The 17,922-nt window shown below is 41.2% G+C and overlaps 2 protein-coding genes across 8 annotated transcripts in view; one reads left to right on the top strand and one right to left on the bottom strand.

The window, feature by feature from the left end:
* The window catches only part of fli1 (Fli-1 proto-oncogene, ETS transcription factor), a 34,449-nt gene extending 27,064 nt beyond the window's left edge, over nucleotides 1–7,385 (top strand). For all 7 annotated transcript variants that reach the window (XM_050064160.1, XM_050064169.1, XM_050064153.1 and 4 more), the window contains 4 exons: nucleotides 2,207–2,266; nucleotides 3,150–3,209; nucleotides 3,882–3,929; nucleotides 4,102–7,385. In XM_050064160.1, the coding sequence (XP_049920117.1) occupies nucleotides 2,207–2,266; nucleotides 3,150–3,209; nucleotides 3,882–3,929; nucleotides 4,102–4,631 (698 nt within the window). In that variant the 3' untranslated portion in view covers nucleotides 4,632–7,385. The remainder of the gene's footprint in view (nucleotides 1–2,206; nucleotides 2,267–3,149; nucleotides 3,210–3,881; nucleotides 3,930–4,101) is intronic.
* Nucleotides 7,386–9,297: 1,912 nt separating this feature from the next.
* Nucleotides 9,298–14,648, bottom strand: kcnj1a.1 (potassium inwardly rectifying channel subfamily J member 1a, tandem duplicate 1). Its single transcript, XM_050069134.1, has 2 exons — nucleotides 14,512–14,648; nucleotides 9,298–11,332 (listed from the first exon to the last, which is right to left on the bottom strand). The coding sequence occupies exon 2, from the start codon at nucleotides 11,312–11,314 to the stop codon at nucleotides 10,193–10,195; it is 1,122 nt and encodes a 373-aa protein (XP_049925091.1). The 5' UTR covers nucleotides 11,315–11,332; nucleotides 14,512–14,648; the 3' UTR covers nucleotides 9,298–10,192.
* Between the last annotated feature and the right edge of the window lie 3,274 nt (nucleotides 14,649–17,922).

The raw sequence follows: 17,922 nt of genomic DNA, 5'->3' as shown, positions 1-17,922 counted from the left end.
ATATTCTAATTTATTCACTTTTCTTTTGCTTTGTCGCGAGCCCACATCTTTCATTTCACCTCGTCCATATGCTTTTGCACCATCACTTGAATATCCCTCTTTTCAGTCACCAGTTTCAGTCACCAGACCAGTACCTTTCTTGTGGGCTGCAGACAGGAATGGCCCCTTTGCTGAAACGTTGGGGGTTAAAAGTTGAAAAGTTAAAAATTAGTGAAGAGATCAAGAGGTCCCTTAGCAGCGGGAAAACAAGGCAACAAAACATCCTTTGAAAGTAGCACATGAAGTGTTTTTACATTTTCATTTGAAGATTATGAAATGAGCAAAACAATGAAGCACTTGTGTGGGAGGTTACCAGGCAAACTTTAGTTTCATGGGTGCACAGAGATTGTAATCTAGAGTTTAGCTGTGCTGAAAAAAAAGAGAGTTTGTATAATTTATTATTTGTGGTTTATTTCAGGAAAACCAAGCTGTGAATTTGTCCTGAACCACAGGAGGGCAGTGTTGCACAGTGTTTAGAGTCGGCCTTACATGAAGTAGGAGCTGATGATGAATGCTGGTTGATGTCAATGGAGGTTCCTCTGGTGTGGCTGTATGAGCTTATTTGGGTCAAGATGGCACACAATGTCCAAATGTGTTGCTGCAGTAAGATGATCATTTTGTGTCTGACACATTAAGGCGGAACAAGCATGCTGCTTTCACAATAAGTCATCTTTAAATTTTGTTTTGCCCACCAAACTGATGGGCTTTTCAAATAATGAACATAAATAAGATCAACAAAGTTTAGACAAATACAGGGACATACATTAGAGTGAATTTGCTGCTGTTTTATTCAATGATTGATAGCTTATCAGCATGTGAGTTATTTGCACCAGTGGAGAATAATTTGCAAACACATAAATATTAATGTCTGGCAAACACCTACACACACACACACAAATACACACGGAATGCATTCAAAGTCTGAGATCAACACACTCACTCGCTTCTGAAATGTCAAAACATATTCTAATAATCTATTCAGATTGATAATCATGCATATTGTTAAAAAACAATGCTGCAGTCCACACTTTTTTCCATGTTTGAGATCCTGTTGTGCTTCGTATTTGTACTGGTTGTACACTGGCCAGTTACCAGTAATTAGTAATTTCCACTTTGTCGCAGCAGGATTGAGCCTCACTCTTTCTCCTTATCTGGATTTTCGGATCTAGGGATTCACACTGAAGCTTGCTTCTCAAAAATTCAGCCAACGCTGATGGGAAATGGGATTGCCTCTTGACCTTCTAGCTTGCTTATCCCAGCAACAACCTCTGTCATCACCATTACACTGTCTGCCCTCTGGGAGAAACTGCTGAGAAAAGATTTGCAGGTCATGATAACACTGGGAATAACATGTTGCACACAGCATATCTGGCTACAAGATGCGTCATATTTGCCTGGATTCTGGCAACTGATGGAGTGGTTTTAGCCCACAATAATACAAACCATCAAGGGTGCTGGCCAGGTGCACTGTGAGTGTACCTGGGTGTTTTTGAGACATTGCCAGGGGAAGAATACATCCTGTGTTTTATCTGGTCGTGTCAGAGTGATTGATTGTTACTGGAAGCTGTCCAGCTTCACACTCTGTCAGGTTTGAAACGCAGACACACAGCAGGTAGAACTCATGCAAACTGGGCCAATTTGGCTGTTTGTCAAGGTTTCATAAAAGCCGCTTGTGCGGGGAGAGGGCTGAGGGTGAATATCATGTGCATGTATTGTCTATGTGTGTGTGTGTGTGTGTCTCTGTTGTTCGTTAATTTGCATCAGTCCCTTTATTTGTGGTCAGAGTGTTGCAAGCTTCTGTGCCAACTGTACTCTGTTAAAGATTGTGCCATTTACATTTAAACCATCACAGCGAGCCAAACAAAACCACACTGCCATGTCCAGATATCCTGTGAAGAGCATCTAGAGCCATGAATGAATGATTTATTGATGCCGTTTGGCACTTCTCCCCATGTCTTTGCTTTGACAGTTGCAGCCCTGCGATAGGTTAGTACACAGTTAGACAAGACTCCTACTGTTATCACAAACAGATAGGACAAATTAATAGATTTGGGTTAGGGTTAGGGTTAAATACGAAGAACTTGGGTCAGACAACTGCAGATGTAGATCCACTGGTGGATGCGCTAAAATACACTCAAACATCCCCTCTTTTCTGTCTCTTTGTCAGACCCTTCATATGATGCTGTACGGCGGACAGGATGGTCAAACAGCATGCACAGTGGCAAAGGTGAGGACACAGAAATCATTATGCACTGACTAGACAATACTCATAGGGACGTATGCCTCTAACCTACTGAGAGGGAGCATGGCTCTACAGCATAATGTGTCAGAACTTTATAATCTGTGCAGGTTAAAACACCCAGATTATTTGCAAAGGCCGTTTAACCAAAGTCTGCATCACATTAGAACCGTTTCCAACATCCACAGAGTCTAGACGTGTAGGTCAGACTCCTAAAGATTACAGCTTCTGTTGTCAGAACAGGATCACACAGTCAAAATAAATCAGTCCAGCCATTGACTACTGCCTTATTTACCTTGGCCCTCAAGATCTGTAGCCTGGTTACAGGGCTGTAATCACCTATTGAACATTGGGGGAGCGACCGTTTCCAATCGACGACTTCTGCAACCCAACCCGCAAGGGAGGCCTGGGCGGGAAGTCTCCCCTGAAGATATTTTTAGAAACTTAACAGCTAAACAGACAATTATAGTGTTTTGAGCAAAAGTTTTAGATCAGGAGTACCATGAGTGCACACACTATGATTTGTTTATGACCTTTTTCAGTGCCGTGTTATCATAGGACATTTTTAATTACCTTTTTTTCGTAAATAATGAGACAGCACTGTAATTGACATTGATTGTACCTACCCACAGCAGTCGAGCAATGACTTCTGCTGGGGTACAGTAACGCCACTTGCACAAACTACGCACAGAACTGCAGCACACTGTAGTATAAGAACCAGTAGTTATAATCATGACAAGTTGTTAAGTCTATTTATGTTTATGATTACATTTGCTAATGATATTAATCAGTGCATTGATGGCCTTATCTGTAGCCACCCTGCTTTTTATGTCTGCCTATTGACTTCCACTGATTGCTGCTCTCTCTGCAGGTTCACCGGTGGTTACTCAGAATGTGACCAAGTCCACTGAGCAGCCCAGAGCTCAGCCAGGTAATGGCGTGCAATATAAACACGGGGTAAAAGCTAGTTTGTCAGCATGGATATCAGCTTCCCTTTGTGCGAGTTAGCTTGCTGAAATAAATCTCTGACGTAATTATTCTATTTCCACAAGAAAGCGTATTCTCTAAGATCCTGAAATGTTGCAGGTTTTACTATTGTGTTGTTATAAATTGGTTGTAGCTAAAAGCCTAATGTGTGAAAGCAAGTAAGCACAAACCAAGACCAAGTTGTCACAGTTCAGAAAAACACAAAGCCATCATTTACAAGTGGTACGCCAGTAATTTAATAATGGACTGTTTGGAGTGCAGTTTACCACTAAGCTGTGAGTGTCTACAAGTGTTTCTCGGCCACACATCTATTAGCATGTGTAATTGGTTTTCCTGGTCAGCTAATTATCTGAAGGAGCACAATAATCCAAACATGCAAATATATAATGCTCTTTTTTTGTCATTGTTTTGCATATTTTGTTTTACTTACTCAACCCTGAAATGTGATATTAATAAGAAAAGTAATAAACAGGAATTTTTAGATGATAATTATGTTAAATCATTAGCTGTTGCTTGGTGATGTGTCTATTTTGACACTAATTAGTGTGGGTCACATACCGTTATATCACCACAGTGATCAGCATGTAGACTAACAAAGCTCTCCTTTTGTCAACAGATCCTTACCAGATTCTGGGTCCCACCAGTAGTCGCCTAGCCAATCCAGGTGAGATTTTGAGCTCGTTCTTTGTAGTGTATCTGCCATGAAAAGGCAGTTTTCATGGAAGCTTCTTAAAGAGGTCCTTTTATGCAGGTCTTGTTGGGTAGCTAATGAGAGGTGGCGGTGAGAATGATGATGCTCGTGGATGATCATTGTTTGTGTGTGTGTCCACCATCAGGTTCAGGCCAGATCCAACTGTGGCAGTTCCTCCTAGAGCTCCTGTCTGACAGTGCCAACGCTGGCTGCATCACCTGGGAGGGCACCAATGGCGAGTTCAAGATGACGGACCCAGACGAGGTGGCGCGGCGCTGGGGCGAGCGTAAGAGCAAGCCCAACATGAACTACGACAAGCTGAGCCGTGCGCTGCGCTATTACTATGACAAAAATATCATGACCAAGGTGCACGGCAAGCGCTACGCCTACAAGTTCGACTTCCACGGCATTGCTCAGGCACTGCAGCCGCACCCCACTGAGTCCTCCATGTATAAGTACCCTTCGGACCTAGCCTATGTGCCTTCCTACCACGCCCACCAGCAGAAGGTCAACTTTGTATCCCCGCACCCACCGTCAATGCCCGTCACCTCCTCCAATTTCTTTGGACCCACCGCTCCGTACTGGAGCTCGCCCACTGCAGGCATCTACCCTAACCCAAATGTTCCCCGCCACCCTAACACCCATGTGCCGTCCCACCTGGGTAGTTACTATTAAACACCCTACTCTGACCATCCACCAGCCTTTAAAACCTCCCTACTCCCACAACAAAGTCCAAATTTGCTGACCTGCACTCCCAAAGACGCCGAACCGATGAAGACTGAGTTGACAGAGGCATTTGTACTCTGAAGAAATTTTGCTCCTATATGAAGGATGATAAATTTGAAGGAGATTTTGTTTTTGTTTTTTGTAAGAATCTATAAACAACTGGATGCTACGGTCCATAATGGAATACTACTTACCTTTACCAGACTAGCAACTGTTTATGCTTTTTGGACGTGAGTTTCCTGTGCCTTTCTCTTTCCCATCCTCCCAGAAAGCTGCACCTACAGGTGTCCTTTCCAAAATCTCCCCAAACCAAAGCAGGGCAGGAGAACAACTCAAGTCTGTCTCCCTCTTCACCATGCTACAATACCAGACATGGGCCTATTATTTATGGGTCTCAATCTACATCCTCCTCAGTACATTATGTACATTACCTTTTAAAGCATCTGCCTTTTCTGCTTGTCTACGGCCTTGCTGGGGTTTCTTATTCCCACCACTAGCCTCGTATTTCCACTGTGTCTGTCTGCTTGTCTGTCCATCTGCATCTTTTTATGTGTGTGTGGAGAGTCTTCTGGAATTCGCTGGACAAGGAGGAGCTCTCAAAGAGATGGACTTTTCTCAGCACTGAATGAAATTTGGCAACTGGAATATGCCATTCACAATTTTATTTATCCTCCAAACTGGAAGGCTAGAGAAGAGTTAAATGGCGGAGAAGGAAGCGCTGTATGTTTTGCTGACCTGGGTCAACTCAGTTACTCAAAATGCTTTCTGTGTGTTGCGTGCGGGGGTTCAAGATGGGCAACGTGTACAGTTGACTCGACCGTGCTGGGGAAGCTGAGTCAAGATGTAATTGAAGTAATTTGCAGCAATAATTCAACCCAGGTCAGATGTTTTCAGGGGGCCACACACTAGGCTATTAAATGTTTGCCATGTTGTTGCCTTTCAGCCATGCCATTTCCAGATGTTTTGTTGCTCGACCATGTCAGTATTAATGTGAATGTCGTCTGGTTTGTGAAACACCCGTAAAAAAGGGATACCCTGCAGCAAAGTCAAAATTTGTCAGATGTTTTCATTTTGTTTAATGAAAAAAAATCTTTATTTTAAACACCATGGTTGCTGCACACGTCTGTGTCGAAAACATGACAGTACCTTTTTTATTTGCAGATGTGATGATGTAGATGATACCTACACAATAAGACTGTATGTTGCTTGGATGTTTATTTTTATCCAAAGTGCCTTACAGTGTATCCAGTTTTAGTACACAGCATAATGAGGAGCCTGACCCTCAAAGTGCCTTAACTGCTGTTTTATACCATATGTTTCCTATTCATTATACACAAAACAGAATTACATCTTAAAATGCATACAAATTTACGTAACCACCATCTCCATGCTTTACCATAAATCTGACAATTTTTGATTTTGAAGTGCACTCTGTCAATAACGACTGCCACAGTGTCTCCTTCCTCTTTGTAGGCCAGTCAGGACCGTATAGGTCGGCACAGAGAAGTGACTTAGCAGTAGGTCATGTTGATAGACAGTTAAGTTGCATTTCACAAGGGCTGGATCCTAGTTTGAGAGCAGCATGTGTGTTTGAATGTTAGTTTCTCACTGATCTGAAGCCCAGCAAAATGCACATGAATCTCAAGTCAGGATTTCGTCATCGTGTAACAGTATCATGTCAAAACATATCCGTCTTCAGGTGTTCAAAGCTGTTCATAGCAAAAGTATTCCTTTAGAGTAACTGAAAATGGACACTTGAAAATAAATTACTTGGAACTGAGTAGTTTATCAGAGAACAAAACCAATAAAGTATGACGAGATGAAACAAAGAAATCCTCAGATTCGCAAACGCTGTGCGTTTGTCAGACCTATTTTTTATTATTTTATAAGCATCAGTCAACTAGGCATTAAAGCAACTTACTGTATAAATTATGCAGAGTTATTTTCATATGTGACACAGTATAAAAAGTCAAGAGAATTAATACGAGTTGACCTCGGTCAAAAATGCAAACCTTTTAAGTCCATTTCTGCTAAGTAGTTTGTTCAGCATTTTAAGCGTTTTTATATCTGTACATTTGGGCAATACATTTTAACATTTTTTTTTGTTTTCTTGTTATTGTTATTATTTCTGAATAAGTGCCTAAGTGCCTTTATGTGCACAAGGTATTTTCTTTGTATTCCCAAAACCACAAATGCCTGCTTGAATCATAATCCACAGCCAGGGGATTCCTTTATTCTATATGCAACATGTGATTACGATGGATTTCTTCCATCGCGAATCATGTTTTATGCCAAATAACCCTGAAATTGATAGCTTTTCCTGTGCATAAAATAATTTCAGGTATTTTAGGCAAAACAATACAAACAGTATCAATATCCACAACCAGCTTCTCCTGAAAGTTTATAGCTTTAAAAGAACAATAAAAAGGGAACTTGTAATTTGTAGCATAAAGAAATTATTCTATCGTACCCTTAACTGTTTCACAAGCATTATCAATGAAAAGGGATCTGTGCTACTTCGTATATGCAATGTATTTTGGATATCAAATATATATATATAGATATATATATTGTGTATAATTTTACAATTAACCAATGTATTATTATTATTGTCATTCCTGCAATGTATGAAGTAATACCTTTTGAAAAAGGGCTTTTGTATAGGAAAATGTGACAAAATAAATGTTTTTACCTCTCAAGTCATCTTCCATTGCCTGCCTGTGGCTCCAAAACAACACAGAGAAACAGTCTTCTTATTTATTGTGGGTAAAATGAGCGCGTCTCGGTTAGAAGCCATGCCTGTGGCTTCACCAGATGAAAAAAACATAGTCGCTCTTTTTTTTCGAGGCATTTAGAGAAGCCAGATGTACCAAAGTAGTACAATCATGACAGTGACCTGCACATTGTGCACGATACTTGTCTCCACTGTGTCAAGGTTTGGAATTTCTTGTGCCTAAACTTTGTGACAGATTACTACACATTTCCAAAGGGTATAAGTTACATTTGTTAATTACACATACTTTTGTGCATAGCTTGCATTTAGCTGGAAATATTTATACCTGTGGGTAGAAAACAGCTCTTCTGCCCCTCCTCGTTTAAGGCAGCTGTATTTGTATCTGCATCAAAACAAAATGTGCATTAATTCTAACAAAACAATCTTACTTTTTTTTATTGTTTACTGACGCTGAAATGTGCCTTTTCACCAGGAGTCACGTGTTTTACTGAGACATTAAGAGGCTGTCACAGTTTAGGCAACTTAATCTTGATCATCCTGGAAAGGTGTGTTATCAGATTGGAATATAATCGAATTTATGCACAAACTAACCATGACAAGGTACTACAGAAATGTTGTGTCCAATTAAGAGAGCATACACTCAGTTGCTGATTTATTAGGTACGCCTAATGCAGTCTAATGCAACAATATACTGCAATAAATCAAACCTTCATGAGGGGTGTAATGTTCTTTTTTATTTTTAATTCTTTATTTAACTTTACGATCATCGAAGGCTGGAGTTTGTGGCGCTGATGAATTATATTGTGCTATACTTGGAGCAATTATTTTTTCCCACCCCAGTTATAGCATATTAATGATGACAGAATTAGACTGTGTTAGTTGTAGCTGGCTATACATGAGAAACTTGCAACTGAGTTTAATTTAATTTAATTCAAATTATCATTTCCAGTGGGAAGACAAGGGTGGAAGGGATAGGAGGGTCAGGAAGCTGCACCGCTTTCACAGGCTCTCTTTTTGCCATAATATTAACATTTTGTCATTGCAAAAAAAAAAACAAAGATAAACTGTTAGCACTTTTTTCAGTTCTGTCAGGTTTTAAATCAGGAGATCATACAAGGCTGCAAGCTGTGCGTGAGTTGAGAGTGTAAAATTACTTTAAAGTAGTGTATGTATTTGAAAGTCTCCTCAGTGTTTGTCTCTCTGCGTCATTTAAGTCTCTCTTTGTACGTTTCAAATGATGGGTGTTGGTAATTTAACAACCAGTGTGTACGCATACAGCTACAGTCTTGCAAAGGGCTCTACTTTGCATGAACCATGTGGACAAAAATATGCATCACAGACTCAGTGAACAGCCATAAGGGGACAGTTACATACTTTTTTTTTAATCAGAATATGTCTGTGAGGCATGCATCAGTTTTATGCTGCTTAGTCATTTCACATATTTCTCAATAATTCTCATCCTATCCCTGCGTCACTTGCCACAGTAACATCCCTGGGTGCAGACACACACACATAAGCATATGTAATTCATCAGAGAGGTCACAGCGGGAGGTCGGCCTTAACAAAACCTGTTAAAGCTCCATGCTAGCGTACAGTATGTGCTGTTATTTCTCCAAATGGAGAGTTCTGGTTTCATGTTCAGAACCTGCAGGCAAAATACTGGGCAGCAAGCAACAGCGCTTATCTCCAAAGCACTTCCACTCTGTTGTGTTTGGATCCCTGTTTGCTGTCAAAACTTCACTTTGTTTACAGATGAAGAGCTGTGATAGGGGTTGGCACCTGTCATTACGGCGCTTTGACCTTTTTGATCACAGTCCTTATACGACATTCGGGCTCGGTTAAGGTGGAGAATAATGAGGTGACACAGACATTTTGTGAATGCAAAAATAGCCTTTATTTCAGTGTATTTTTCCCCTGAGATCAAATACAAAAAAGACCTAACAAAGAGAATTGATTTCCATACTATAGTCAGTGCTGCATGCAGCCATAATTTAAGTGTTTCCTGAGAGCTTTGTTCTCTCACAATGTCCTCACTCAAGAAGAAAACCACAACTGCATCATCCAGTGTTTGAAGAGAGTGGCCCCTGAGCCCAACCCTTTGCTAGTGCCTCAGTGTCTGAATAGTTAAGCATACTAATTGTTCAAGTCCAAGTGTCTCTTTTTGTACAGCAGCCTATAACAGCATGAATTATTTAATGAACCTCTTAATCTTTTTTTTCACCCATGACTAAAGCAAGGCCCTCAACACTGGTTCCAAGTAACTGCAAGATTTATACACAGGACAATACATTTGCTTCGTTTTTCTGCCTCTTAGTAAACCTGATGTGCAAAGCCAGAGGTAAATTAGAACCACTCATCTTCATTTAAAAGCAAAGGCACATATGTACCTACAACCCATGTGTGCATGTGTGAGTGATTGGGAAAACTTTCTGTTTCTGTTGTTGAATTTTAGCCTCACCATCTTGCATGACCTGACCTCCCTTTAGAAAACAGGTTTTATTCTCGTCAGCAGACAGTGGCAGGTGTGGTTTTACATACAAATTGCTCACAATAAGTGTCCTGACCCACAGACTGTTTTATCTGTGTTAAATACAATAGAATAACAAATAAGTAGGTTTTCTTTACTTCATATTTAAATGCTACACAATGCGCTGTCCGCCATTAGGTAACCCCACCTGCCTCCAGCACCTGTTTGTCCATTAAAGACTTTGTCAATGAGAGACATATGCCTCTACCAGTCTCAGTTTCTACTGTTCATTACAATGTACCAATGATCTCACATCTTGGTGACATTGGGAGGGTCACTGATATCGATCACCTCAAAACCGTGGTTGTCACGTCCATCTCTTGAGTGATGATGATGACCCTTGATGTTGTGGAAACAGTAGGCACAGTGTGCAGTGGCCACTGGCACCACCTTGGAGAAGTTGGAGAAATCTACTCTGTACTTGCCCTCTTTGCTTCTGGAGATGATGGGCAAGAAGTTGTAGCCCCACATGATCTCCTGAGGAATAAAGGATGTCCGGACTTGGCAGGAAGAGCTGGTGGACTCTGCGGTGCCATCCAGGAAGACGACCAGCTCAAACTCTTGCTTGTGGAGCGTGTCCACTGCCATCTCAAAGAAAGGGCTGCTCTTGTCGATGATGTGGTAGAGCGTTAGAGGACACACGAAGAAGAGGTTGTCCTTCCCATTATCCACCATGAAGTCAATGTTCACCTGGTCCATGATGATTGTCTCCCCGTCAGGTGTGTTTGTTGTCCTCAGCAGCTTGCCATAGATCTGGCTTCCAATCATCAGGGTCTTGCGCAGGTTGGCCACTCTGATTGACAGGGCAAGTGAGCCATTTTTGGGGCTGATGACAGCCATGTCACTGAATGTGATGGTCTTAGCCCTCTTTTTGGGTAGAGAAATTTTTGACAGGATGACTCCACACATGAAGCAGTTGATGATGGCTCCAAGGAGGGATTGGATGATGAGAAGGGCCACAGCGCCTGGGCAGAGAGGGGTGAGCGCTCGTCCACCATACCCAATAGTTGTCTGGGTTTCGAGGGAGTAGAGAAACGCTGTGGTCAGTCCTACGACGTTATCAACACATGAAAGGTGGTCATCTGAAGGGTTTTGCCACGTCAGGTCTCCATTACTGCGGGCAATCCAATACCACAGCAGGCCAAAAATGAACCAGCTTAGGGTGAAAGAGGTGATGAAGATGAAGAGGACAAAACGCCACCGGATCTCTACGAAGGTGGTCCAGAAGTCAGCCAAGAAGGATAAGTGTTTGCTGTACTTGATGTTTCCGTATTCAATGTTGCAGCGGCCATCTTTGGTCACTAGCCTGGTCCTGCGGCTTTTTCGTTCCACCAGATAGTCCTGCATACGTTTGTGCAGATATCCAAACATTTTCTACAAGCTCACAACCTGTAAGACAATAAAACAGGAACAGCATGTGACAACAGAGCAGAAAACTAGTCATTAAGCTGTGTGAAACTACAAACAGCTACTATACACTACTTCTTAAAAGCAATAACAGTCTGCTCAGAGCTGACCTTGCAGATCTGACACCGCACATGGGATCCCACTAAATTTTTCCAGTCAAAACAATGGCACAACATGCCTATTTATAGGCAAGAGAAATCAGAGGCAAAAATGCTGATAACAATCATACTTGACAAGGCTTTTTACCACAGTCGCCGTCCCATTTAACCAGTCAGCCAGTCACAGGACCTCTCAAACTATCAATCATCCTTAAATACTGTAATTCACCACAATCAAACAGCAAAATGTCAAGATGACATTGGCAGTCTGATGCTGAAAAGGAGGTGTAAAAAGGGGAATATGCAAGCACATATTGTTCTGAGGACAAATGATGTCCAAGCGCTGTTGGTGGTGTATATGCAACAACATTAAAGTTGTTCAGTTATTTAATTTGGGGTAATTTTTAGTATCAAGACAGCTAATTTCCAGTAAGCATGTCCTCCATCTCTACACTGTGTTTCCTGTTTTCCTGCTCCAAATGTTTTCTCTCCTTCCCGTCGTTACTTAGCTGACTGTCACTGCGGACTGCGCATGTACAGTCTCACATGTCCCAAGCAGCTCTGTCCCACTGCAGCTTTAATCCTCACTGAAAGGCTATAATCCTGGATGGCTGCAGCACTGCAGTGAGACTTGAAGTTAATGAGAGAAAAAAAAGTTTCCAATGAAGTGTAACACACAAGTGCTCCAAATAAACTAAATCATTTTGGTCCCGTGCAAGTGTCTCAACACAAGGATCCGCTTTGTTTGCAAGGTTTCAATGCCGCAAAAATAAATGTGGCATTAAAATAATTTGGGCAAAGCCATACCAGAGGGCCAGCTGCTCACACATAACATAACAATCTTTGACTTTATACAAGCTCTGAGTTCTCATAACTCCAGTGCTTGATGGATGGTAACTGGCAGTATTGGCTTTACAGAGGTTTCCAAATAAGTATGGCCTCTGTTCTTGACAAGTCATGCAAACTACCCATTTGGATCATGGCGTGCTTGTTAGTGAGTGTGAAGTAGTACAAAACGATCAGTACAGCGAGTTTTTGTTTTTGTTTTCAACTCCTGAAACCTCACATCCAGCAATTTTGCCAAAAAGAAATCTGATAATCGCACTGTGTAGCGTGTTTGCAAGCTTTGATCATTTTGGAAACAAACCTAGTCATTCCACACCTAATCATTAGGTCAGCATGTTTTCAAACCGTAACAAGATACATGCTGAAATAATTTCAGGTATTTAGTATTTTAATTGTATGTTTGACAAGGTGCCCTAAATTATTGCTTTGCATCAGAAAACAACTGCCTTTGGGAGTGGAAATGACAAATGGGAAGAAAGTAGGGCTCCTGTGAGTGTTCACAATGTAGTGGACTCACAGCTTTAACTCAAAAAGGGGTTAACTGTCATGACTCAGAGTCAAAGCACTTCAACCATAAAAATAATCACAGTTAAAATCACAGTGTACTTTTAATAAGTCAATCAAAGACTAGCAAAGGGTCCTTGTGATAAATGTTCTGCTCTATTTGACTTTGACTTTGATTTTGATTTGATTACACAGACATTTTAAATGTGCCTTCAATGCTACTCATTGACTAACTGTATTGAGCCATTTCTTTCTGAGATTGAGATGTCACAGTCTAAATAGACTAGCTCAAAGCAGAATTTTTCATAGGGGTGGCCAGATGGGGTGACTGACAATCTTTGGGTGGCACACCAAAACCAAAAGCCATAACTCTATTTCAGGTTAGCTGAAAACTATGTCAGTATGAGAGGTAAGGAATCGCATTCTGATATACTTTGGTTCCTTATTTTACAATTAATGTCACAAATTATCTGTTGTGCATATACCGGCACACTTAACATTTTGAGATCCACAACGATCCTTTTTTTTTTTAAAGATATTTTTGGGGGCATTTTAGCCTTTAATGGACAAGACATACAAGTGTGAAAGGGGGAGAGAGAGAGGGAGTGACATGCAGCAAAGGGCCACAGGCTGGAGTTGAACCTGGGCCGCTGCGGCAACAGCCTTGTACATGGGGCGCCTGCTCTACCACTTAGCCACCAACGCCCCAATCCACAGCAATCCTGTTTTAATGTGTTTATGTATCTATGCATGTTTGGTGATTCAGTGTCCCTCGGATAGGCTGGATGTCATTTTCTTAAAAAGACAATTATACAGCTTTAATCTGAAGGGGTACATTGGTTGTAAGGAACAAAACACTTACTAGGACTTCTACTTCTCGAGTTTAGAGGAGAATCGTGAGGACGAGAGAATGCATTTGCATATAGATATCTTGAGGCAAGAGTTCAAGTGGCTCCTTCAAAAATGGTCACGCCAATTGTTCCTTAACCAGAATCTGGCCTAAATTTGTAGCGTTATTTAACTGTCTTCACAAGAAGCTATGCCAAAATGGTTGATACCAATAGATAGCCTAACTTGTCTAGTTTAACATAACACCACTACCTTCACACTCAAATTATCTTTCGTATATCGGAGCAGAAACAAGTAAACCAATAGCCAAATGGTGAAGTAATGGTGCTGCCTCTGTTGCATTAATTGCACCTAAGATCCACAGATGATCAATATTTGATTTTACTACTTTTTACAACCTGCCCACAGTACTTCTTTTGATTCTAATGTTGCAAATATTTCAGGCTCATCCTAATATCAGTTAATGAATATCCACTTTCATTATTAGAATATTAAAAGTGGCTTGTGACTGTTACATAATAGCAGCTACAGCAGGGGTTAGGCAATACTTTGGATTTTAAAGGGAGATTATTGGTATAACTCTCTAATGAGCCTTAATGCTTTATTTCTAGTCAAAGTTTTCCTTTCTCAGTAAGGTACAAACCGGCTTTATTAGCTAATAAAGCATAAAGGAAATCGAAGGGATCAATTCATTTGCAGACCCTTTCCTTTATTCATTACTTATTTATTTTAGAAAACAGTCACAGTGACTATCCTATGCATCAGAAATACTCACTGCAATATTTTCATGCTCACCATATTCAATAATGTGTTACAGCTGAAATGAAATATACATGAAAGTGAACTTTAAGATTTCAAACTCACCTCTGATTTAAAGCAAAGTACTCTGATGCACATCCGAGATTGATGAATGGCAAAATCCAGCTCGCTCTTCCCTCCTCTCCGTCTGTGTCTTTCTTGTTCACAGTCAGTTGAGACAGTTTAGGTGTGTCCTGCTCTAATGCCTGCTCACCAACACCTGTTTACATTTATACTGTCCTGTCTCGGTGTGCTGGAATCATTCAGGTGATGTATACGCCCACAGACACATCAGGTGCCCCTCCGCCTCCAAACACACACAAAGACACACACGCATACCCTTCCCCCGGCTCTAATGAGATGTTTACCCCACAGACGCCTGGCACTAAGGGCCAAGCTGACCTCTGTCAGCCACACACTCCCAGTGCAACAGATTTGCTCTGGCTTTACTGGATTTACTGATCTATTGGTTGTTTCTTTTTTTGCTGTTGTGATTTCTTCATTTAAGCTTTTTCATCGTTGCACTTGCTCTAGAAAAAAAAGTGAATGTTGACAATGTAAATGCAAAACCTGTATGAGATGTGTCTGTATATGGTTCCGCTCCTCTGTGTCTCTGTGATGAACACACTGTGTGTTATTATTTACTGTAGATACACTTTCATTGGCACGTGTGGCGGAAATCTTTTCTTTTTTTTTCCAGCACATATCTGCACATGTGAGCTGTAAGAATGATTAAAATCCTCTCTGTTCAACACCTGATATAAAGTTATAATAATCACAATGTCCCTGGAACACTGTATGTTCATGATAAAGAAAAAAATAGGCATATAACTGCATGTGTTCCTCCACGTCTCTGAAAATGAACTCTATAAAAAATATGTTGAACACATCCAGGGCACAACGTTGTCACCATGAATCAAATATCGGGGCTTCACAGCTCAGCGCAGTATAGTCGTCTTCCTCCAAGCAACAAGCACTTTCCCCTCTTCCCCTCTTCCCCACAGCCACAGATCTGTGTTGTGATGAATTGTGGGGGGCATAGAACATAAATAGGTGATGGAGTGTGTGCTGGAAATTTCTGCAACAAAAGCGTCACAGTCAGTGTCTTTCTGAGGTTTATTGCAGCACTTGCAAGCAGATAGTGTCACCCTCAACAGAGTCGCAGGCTGAATGAGCATCGTCTCATATCTCACAGAAGTTCTGTAATGCTGAATCTTAGATCCATCTTTGGCTTACTGAGGTTATGTCTTATCACTGTCCTTCAGATTGTTATAAACTGTCCAGGGGCACTTCTTCAACAGTTGCTTTCCTGAAAAAAGCAGGTCTGGTCACTCAGTTTCAAGCAAAGGTTACAGATTGAGAATAATCAACCACAGCAGCACATGATTACATACTCAGGATGATCATTCGGACGATATAATAACATTTCCAGTACAGAGTGAAGACAACAGAGGCTGCAGAGATGGAAAAAGAAGAGATCCAAACAGATACCTCTACGGGGTCGGCCAGGGAACCGAATCACTTCATGAGCCCAAGATGTTCTGAATGCTGAGGGGAGAGAAGTTGTGAATTGTGATGGGAGTCATTTTTCAACTGTATTGTTCGCAGCAAAAAGTGACAGAAAAGGCTGCAGTATTAGCTTACATGCTGCAGAATGTGCATTCTGTCGACAGCCACAATACATAACTGTTGACACACAACAAGATTTGACTCGCCTCTTTTTGTTTTGTTTTGTTTTTTCTAAATTCACGCTATTGTAATGGGATGACAAGCCTTTTGTGTTCAAGCTGTTTTACTCGAGAGGTGATTTGCCTGTTTGTTTAACCAACTCCCTCGTTTTTATCTCCTTTATATCAGACAAAAGGCTTGCCAATAGCCACCAGGCCACATAGCTGCACTGATTGTCGGGCTGGTTGAGCAACTTAAGAGCTGTGGAGGCTGCGTTTGATTGACAGCAATGCAATCCGAGACAATTGCTGCCGCTGAATAACAATGACACAACAACTACAGACAAGTCCTACAGATGAGGTGATGCTGTTTTACTTCATAAAATTAAAATCAGCACCCTCAACAGAACCGATCAGCAACACCCGACAAGTGCTCTTTTCAACAATTACAATCACTGAAAACTAATAATAACACAAAATGCTCTAAACAATGTCATAATCAGATAAATAATTGTGGTTTTATGGACATGACAAATGTATGCAGCGCCTTTTCTCTCTGACAATTTTGTGGCATTATTTTTCTTTTTATGAGGATACAAGAAAATATTATTATAATAGTCAGTCAGAATCTGTTGAAATTGCTAAAATTTAACAAGTCAAAATCTCAATTTAATGGGCAGATACTGAAATTGTTGATGACTGTACATTACCTGTTTTCATTGCCTGCTGCAACCTCGTTGACATGCTCTGTGGCATGCTAACAGATGTTTGTTTGACGAATAAGAAATGGGCCTACATGTTTTAGACATCAGCACTAAAGTGCCTCTAATAGCTAGATGTCTAACAGTGATAGTAAACAATGCTAGTTTCACTCCGCATTGGAGCACTCAAATGAATAATGCTGATTTCTGTATCAGTCTCTGGCTATAAGCTTCGGGGCAAGAGGTCGACAGTGGTCAGTCAGAATTACCTGCTGACTTTCACTACCTGTGGGGTGATAGATACATGACAAAAAGTCATGATGACAAAACTGTCATCTTTAGATTGTGGTACATGTGCCATTTAAATCCTTTTAGACCTCAGTGCAGCTTTTGATACTGTTGATCATTGCATTTTATTAAACCATCTTCAAGAACTGGTTGGCATCCAGTGCTCTGCCCTCAAGGGGTTTGCCTCCTGTTAAACTGACAGGACTTTCTCTGTTAAGATTGGCAGCCTCTCCTCCTCTATTGCCCCTATCACTTGTGGTGTACCCGAGCGGCAACCTCCAGGGATGACGAGTGAAGCCAATGCGGAAGTGCCAAAAACTGCAGTTCGTTGAATGGCCATTTGAGGCAGGCTCCAAAAGTGAGTCAATCCCCATAGATCCCCATGTTAAAATGCTCAACTTTACAGTAGAAAGAAACATGTTTACAGCCTGGTACAAAAAACGGTTTTGGTCTCTATAGCTAATTTCCCCTTTCATGACAACTGTACTTAAATTTTATTAAGGCTTAAAGTTGCGCATAATTAAGGGAGTGGTCACTTTGAGTGACAGGTGGTGCCATCACAGGTGGCTAACTAGCCGCTGACTGTCTGCTAGGCACCATCTCAGCTAATTCGCAAGTCATTGAACCTGACCTCTCAGCCGTGATTGTGCCTTTTGGATATTTTGTTGCGTGAAGGAGCTGGCACCAAGCGGCAGCATGAGCGGGAGCAGCCAACACCACAGGGCTAGCCAAAGTAGCGTAGCTTGTTAGCCTAGCTTGTTAGCCTTAGCTAACTTAGCAGCTTCGAGCAAGGTGGGCGTGTTTAAGCAACCAGGCTTCAT

Source organism: Epinephelus moara, chromosome 2 (genome assembly GCF_006386435.1).
Source record: "Epinephelus moara isolate mb chromosome 2, YSFRI_EMoa_1.0, whole genome shotgun sequence".
In the NCBI taxonomy this organism is placed as follows: Eukaryota; Metazoa; Chordata; class Actinopteri; order Perciformes; family Serranidae; genus Epinephelus; species Epinephelus moara.
Note: the sequence above shows the minus strand (reverse complement) of the source record. Positions and strands in the feature narration are given on the sequence as shown.

Bases quoted from the DNA above. Each gene is read 5' to 3' on its own strand.
- kcnj1a.1 (XM_050069134.1), bottom strand. From the start codon at position 11,314: ATGTTTGGATATCTGCACAAACGTATGCAGGACTATCTGGTGGAACGA.